We start from the raw sequence: 7,169 nt of genomic DNA, 5'->3' as shown, positions 1-7,169 counted from the left end.
CTGTAAAAAGGACAATAAAAAGCTAAAAAACTTCATTTAAAGAAATCAAGGTTGCACACCATTAATATGTCCTTATTATAATGAGCTGAAATGTATTCTTGGTGAAAAGCCCAGCTCTGAAACCCCTTGATCATTTCAGTGATGCTGGTGAAGATGTGCAACAAAAATACTCATATCCCAATGAAATGCGTAAAATGCAGAAGACAAACCAATGTAACCCAGAGAAGCTCATATAAACACTGAACACAACAAACTCTTTATGGCCTCCTGTTTAATTGATTTGTGGTTTTATCAAACACAATGCCCTGGAACAGAAAGTACGCAAACTTCTTCTTTTTTTTCATTGAAGACAATCTGTCATGACAAAGAACATTAAATTCCTTCAATATAAAATAAATAGAAATCTCAGAGTCAGTTCTCAAAGTTGGGAAAGAGATGCAGCAAACAAACAAATAAATTAGTTTAAACATAAACACATAAATAAATAGAAAAGAAAGAATAATAAAAGCATAGTTACTAAAAGGACGAGTGTTTAGAGGAGTGCTAATTAAAGTTAGTCTACTATAGTGAGTGTGTGCACCACTGTATAAAACCACATGGTATATTAACACAAGAGATATTCCCTAAAGCCTGATCAGTCAGTCAGATATGCACAAAGCACCACTGGGTTTATTATTACAGATTCATTATGACTGACTGTTTTTAAATTATGTTTGATTTATGTGATGTTTATTATTATTATTATTATTATTATTATTATTATTATTATTATTATTATTATTATTATTATTATAAAATAACAAATATGGTTTTGGGCTCATTCAGAAGATGCCTCTGTTAACATCAAAATGCATTTGTTAAGTGATTTGTAAATCAAAATAAGTCATGTTTTCTTGGGCTCATTTGATTGACAGTAGAAACACATTAGATGACAACTGGAGTAAAATACTATAAATAATAAAAGGAGAAAAATTTTACAAACAGTTTGAAACTGACATATCACACAAAAACCACCAAAATGGCAACAGTTAAATGGGAGTCCTGAATGTAAAATATTTGGAGTATTTTGAATTAACCCATTCTTCCTGGATTTATTACACTACATAAAGTAAAATTAAAATTAATGTCAAACAGTGAAAATCTCCAAAACATCTCCTGATTGGCCAGTTGTGTAGGTTGTACGGCATTATAAAAACTTACTTAAACACACAAAACGTGCTAAACAAGTTACAAATTTCCTACTATCAGGAATATGAATGAAATAAGTTCCAAGGAGTTTGAAAGGCATCGTCTGAATGAGCTCTTACCACAGAGTTCAGAACAGATCCTTTAATGCAGAAACACTGTAGGATATTAATCTAGCTTTAAGATAAGTTATATTATATTTATATATGTGCTGTGTGAATGTGTATGTGTATGTGTGTGTGTGTGTGTGTGAAAGAGAGAGAGAAAGAGAGAGAGAGAGAGAGAGAGAGAAAGAGAGATGCTGTATATTTGTGTTGTTGCCCTTTTGAGAAAGTGACTCTTCTATGTGCTGATTTAGGAGTGTATACTAAATTAAACATGGTACTGAACACTCACACACACACACACACACACACACACACACACACTCACACACAGTCAAAAGTAAAGTTATGAGTATGTGAAGAAACTGACTTACCCAAATGTCCTTCTGTACCTACTGTTGCTAGAGAGGCCAAGCGTTGCCGTAAAAAATACAGTGGTAAAAGTCCCATTCAACCAAATTAAAAAACTGGCATTTTTGTGTATTTCTGTAATATCTGCACCAGTTAAGGTGAAACAGAAAATTACGACACTGTATGTTGTTGATAAATTCAATAAATATCTCTGGGCTAAACTCTCATGTGTTGGAAAATTTAATATGACATCTTCCTTAGAAGATACTAAACACTTTAAGGAAAATGACTGTGGGGAAAGTGGGCAAGAAATATGAATTATCATATATATTTACCGTTTTATTAGAATGAACATATTTAAATATAATTATAAATATTTATTTACACTTTATTTAATGAAAGTATTATCAGTTTGTGGGCAGAGCATCTGAGTCTGAGACAATATTCACTCACATATTCACTCATAGTCGGTAAATACAACAGAAACATTGTTTAGTTTTTATATAAAATTGTGTTTTTGTAAATGGCACTATATAGAACACTATATATGATATAAAATATGCGACTTTAAACTATACAAAGGTAAAATAGGTATGACTTACAGCTAAAGGATTTAGACTTGCTTATACCTGCAGTATGATGATTTGCCTAAAACTTAAATCTAATGTATGTAATGAATGTAATCTAATCTAATCAAATCTAATATAATCTCCACTGGATCCGTCCTATCATACTGTTCTCATGCAAACAAAAATAAAACTTCAGATTAATTTTTATTTTTTGTGTGTTCCTATTAGGTTGAATGGGATTTCTGCCAGTGCCTGATGTTTAGCAAAGCAAGGCCAACCTACCAACAGTCTCTATGAAAGTACTTTACGGGCAGATCAGATAAGATCATCAGTATATGGTAACACACGCAGCAGGAGAGGTGAGTAGAGTGATGAAGAAGAAAGTCAAAAGGCAAGAAGAGTTTTTAAAAACATCTCAAATTTGAAATAAATAAAACAAGCATGAGACGGGGGTTTAGGTTTTTTTCAACGTCTCTGAGCTGCTGATGTGCTGAAAACGAGATGCACTTCAGTCACATTACAGAGTCTGCTGCTGCTTCCACTTCATCCAGGAGAGTCACGTCAGGTGCGCCAGGAGTCACTTTACACACACTTTAACACACACACACACTCGGTGCCGTCAGTGTCGACGTGTGTCTGTTCTTGTGGATTGTCACCTGTCTAATCTGAGCAACCTCTGAACAGGAAAAAGAACAAAAAAAAAATCACAGTCTTTGGAGAAAAAGAAGTTGACAGTCCTGATTCTCTCTCTTCTGTATTCTACTGAATTCTCTGCATGTCTTTCTTTTTATTTCTTCTTTCTTTTTTATCTTTTTCGCTTAATCAGCAAACTCCTCAGGCCCTCCTGTTTTAATTCATTTGTGGTATATCAAACACAACGCCCTAACACAGATCATACGGAACCCTCAGCTTTTTTCTTTTCGAGGGCGACCCCCTTAGCAACAAAAAAAGGCATAATTCTGCTTCATTATTTCTTGCGCTGAGGTGTGATCAGTTTGTCTGCCTCAGGATAAGTGGGATATTTCACAGTTTCGATCTTCTCCTTCACTTTGTAAGAAGGGTACAGGCCCGTTCGTCCTAGCCTGCGGTTCACGCCCTTAGAGAAGCCGTCCCAATGGTTCCCTGCGACTCCAATAACATCACCTGGCTCCAGAGGGATGTCCTCGGCATTCCTGGGCTGGTGGGGGTAGATGGCGATCTGATTGTGGGCATTCTGACCTCCGAAGTAATAAATATCGTCCAGAGAGTAGAAGAAAGAGGAGGCGTCTGGGTGAAGCATCTGCATGATCTCATAAGCCACCCTGCAAACCTGAAACCAGAGTAAAGATCATTTTAAAACCACAAAAGCATCTTTTTTTTACACAAATTTCCCAATTTCTCCAAGTGAAAATGATCAGCCTGGTGTCTGAAAACAAGCAATTCAATTAGCCAATTAGCTCGGTGTGTGTAAACTGCACGTCTATATCTTGACACATTCGCCTCACACTGTGTCACACTGTGTGAAGTTGTTCAGTAATCTTGAACAGAATTGATTACGTGGTTTCTGACACTGTATGATACTCTGATATCTATAAACATGAACTAAAGCACCGAGTAAAGCTAAACACAGCAGCTGCAGCCGGAATTCTGCTTCTGCATCTGCTCATTTTTTATTTATAAACTCCTAATTTAAGTTAATAAGCGGAAGCAGAACTAATTAGCAATACATTAGTCGGACCGTCGTGCTGCAGACATTCAGTCAACCCTTTGTTGGGTACTAATGAACACATTACTGTCTGTTATCTCCAGGAAAACACATTTTCTCTGATAAATATTACTGTTAGTATTGAAAACAAATCTCAGCATAATTTCACTGCACGAAAAATGTGTTATAAAATAAGGCAAATGCTTTCAGAACAAACTGAGAGACAAACTGAATGTGCAATGTATAATATATTTTAAAAAATGTGCAATGCAATAATAATTAAATTCAGAGTAATAAACCTTTAATTGAATAATGTTTTGCTAGTGTGTTTTGATAAATATTGTTTCATTAATTGTTTCATGTTTTGTCTCAGGCATAAACAAAGCACAGGCATTAGTGATACAGTAGTGTATGTGCCCAAGAGTCAAGAATTATGTGTGTGTGTACCTGTGAGGAAAAGGTGCAGACCAGGAAGTCAGTCTGGGACAAGAAGTGTATGTCCAGTATGACTCCTCTCAGAGAGTTCTCTGTGTATCGGTTATGTAATCCAGCTGACCACGAGATGGAGTTATCACTGATAAACTCATAATCCGGATATCTGAAGAACACACACAAACACACACACACACACACACACACACACACACACACACACACACACACACACACACACAAAAAATACAACCTGTTGAATCAGGGATAAAAAGCCGCTTACATTGCAGTATGTGTTTATTTACTCCACAAAACACTAATTTTAAAAATAAAAGCAAATAACACAGACACCAAGTTTAATTGTGTTCATTACAACATCTCTTATCGTGGGACTCTAGTATGATTGTGTAAACTTGATTGTATTTGTTATTTTTAATGGCAGAGCTCTTGTTTTTTAGGGATACGATTTGGGTTGGCTTGTTTTTTTAACTTTAAACAATTCAAAAATATATATTTTTTAAATATACAGTATCAAATTCTCTGTTTTTTAATTTTTTTAGTTTCTGCATTGTAGATTTATATTAAAGTCATCAAAACTACAAGAAATAACATATGGAATTATTTAGTAAACAAAATAAATCTTTAAAGTAGCCCCTTTTCCTTAGATGACAGTTTTGCACACCTTGGTTGGATTTTCTCAGTCAGCTTTATGAGGTAGAGTCACCTGGAATGGCTTTCAGTTAACAGCTGGGCTGAACTTGAGAGCATCAGTCGTGCTGTGAAGAGTAATGTTCTAATCCATATTATGGCAAGAACTACTCAACTAAGTAAAAAAAATAATACATTAAGAAATGAAGGTCAGTCAATTTAGAAAAGTGCAGTGACAAAGACCATCAAAAATGTTAATGAAATGATGAAACTGGCTCTCATCAGGATCTCATCAGGATTGCTCCAAAAAAGGAAAACCAAGAGTGATCTCTGGTGCACAGGATGAGTTCATCAGAGTTGCCAGCCTCAGAAACCACAAGTTAAGAGCATTGCAGATAAGAGCACTTAAATGCTTCACAGAGCATTTTGGTTTGTTTAACACTTAATTTTACTACATTCTTATTGTGATTCTTCATAGTCTGGATGACTTCAGTATTAATTTACACACAAAACATGAGAAGGTGCGTCCTTCTAAATAGCATTGATTAGTGTATTTAAACAAAAAAAAAATACACATACAGTATGAAAATAACTCACTTGGTCTTTGCCTCTTGTAGCAGTGATGGGTCATCGGTTGCCAGATATACTCTCTTTTTGTCCAGCTGGATGCGCTGGGCCATATGCTGGAACTGTTCCTCCACGTGCACCATGTACTCCTCTATGGGGTGGAACGCTGCCTCTGTTCCCACCTTATCCGTCCGTCTCACATGCACTCTGCAAACACATATTCACAGATAGAAGAGTAAATATAACTGCAGACCACACATATAAAACCTGAAAAATGAACAAGAATAATGTGGCTTGTGAGAAGAAAGATCCACAGTAAACAGCACAGTTCTTTAAGGAAGAGCTCTTTTATTTAGGCTTATCGAAATCTTACAGCAAAGAAAAGTACCAGGTGGGTGAAACCAACTACCAGCAGGATGACTAGATCTGCCACGAACCAGTGTAATTCATGTACAACCCAAAACCAGTCAAGACAGCAACAACACAGCATATTATAACTCTTATAACACGTCTGCTAGATTTAGAACATGAACTACTGTAATCTACCACTAATTCCACCTCTTCCCAGCCTAATACCAATACAGTCCCCATACGGGCATAATTCCTGGTAGGGGTGTGCCATATTGTATCGTACACAATAATATCGCCAACATTTTTGAATATTGTTAACAACATTATGTTGTTAACAATATCATCTCACCCACCCCTAATTATCACATCAGGGTACTACTTTTTTGCTGAAAAAAAAAAAAGGGCCATATCGCCCACCCCTATTACTTGGGTTATTACTTCACTTTTTGAAGTATACTTTTATACTTTACTTGAGTATTTCTGTTTCTTAATGTTTTTTTTTTTTTTTTTAGATTTGTCACGTCTGGTGCTGTTAGCTCCTCTGTCCCTTCCACACCCAGCTCTAACGGAGGTTCTCAGGTCAACAACTACATTACCCAGAATGCACCACCCGCTGACATCACGCACACACCTGATCACATGACACCTCACCTGCTTCCTCCAGGAAGTCCCGAATACTGATTACTGGCACTATAAAAGAGCACTCCACACAAACACCCACGCCGCGTATTGTAGGTTCTCCTCTTTACAAAGCGTTACTTTATCTCTTGTCTCAGTTTATCTTGTGTATGACCTTGCCTTTGTTTTCTTGACGCCGATTATTGCCTTTGCCTCTGATATTGGATTGCCTGTGTATTACCTGGACTGTGTTTTCACTACTGCCTCTTGGATTACCTCTGATACTGGATTGCTTGTGTATGAACTCTGGACTGTCTCTCGTTTATGGTATGGTTTTGTCTACGTTGCTCCTGTTTTTGGTGATTACCTATTTTTCTGTACCGACTACGTTTTACATCTGTTTATTCAAAAATAAACAATCTTTTATCAGTATCTGTATGTGTCTGCATTCTGTACAAACCATGACAAGATTATGTTTGTAGATTGTGAACTTTTGTAGTTTTTTTGAAAACGTACCCTTTCAATTTATCCTTTAAATAAAATACTTAAATATTTTATAATTTGAATATTTGTACTTGTACTTAAATATGAGACTTCTGTAGCTACGCCATTCTGTTGTTCAGTGTAGAAATGAATAAATATTTCTGTGTTCAGGTTGAT

The 7,169-nt window shown here is 36.0% G+C and overlaps 1 protein-coding gene across 3 annotated transcripts in view; it reads right to left on the bottom strand.

Annotated features, from left to right (window-relative positions):
- Nucleotides 1-253: 253 nt before the first annotated feature.
- Nucleotides 254-7,169, bottom strand: part of fut8b (fucosyltransferase 8b (alpha (1,6) fucosyltransferase)) — a 241,257-nt gene continuing 234,341 nt past the window's right edge. For all 3 annotated transcript variants that reach the window (XM_022684459.2, XM_022684479.2, XM_022684488.2), the window contains 3 exons: nucleotides 5,571-5,747; nucleotides 4,341-4,491; nucleotides 254-3,518 (listed from right to left, as the gene is read on the bottom strand). In XM_022684459.2, the coding sequence (XP_022540180.1) occupies nucleotides 3,177-3,518; nucleotides 4,341-4,491; nucleotides 5,571-5,747 (670 nt within the window). In that variant the 3' untranslated portion in view covers nucleotides 254-3,176. The remainder of the gene's footprint in view (nucleotides 3,519-4,340; nucleotides 4,492-5,570; nucleotides 5,748-7,169) is intronic.

Source organism: Astyanax mexicanus, chromosome 1, assembly GCF_023375975.1.
Source record: "Astyanax mexicanus isolate ESR-SI-001 chromosome 1, AstMex3_surface, whole genome shotgun sequence".
In the NCBI taxonomy this organism is placed as follows: Eukaryota; Metazoa; Chordata; class Actinopteri; order Characiformes; family Acestrorhamphidae; genus Astyanax; species Astyanax mexicanus.
The sequence above is the reverse complement of the archived record's forward strand: the minus strand, read 5'-3'. Positions and strand labels throughout refer to the sequence as shown.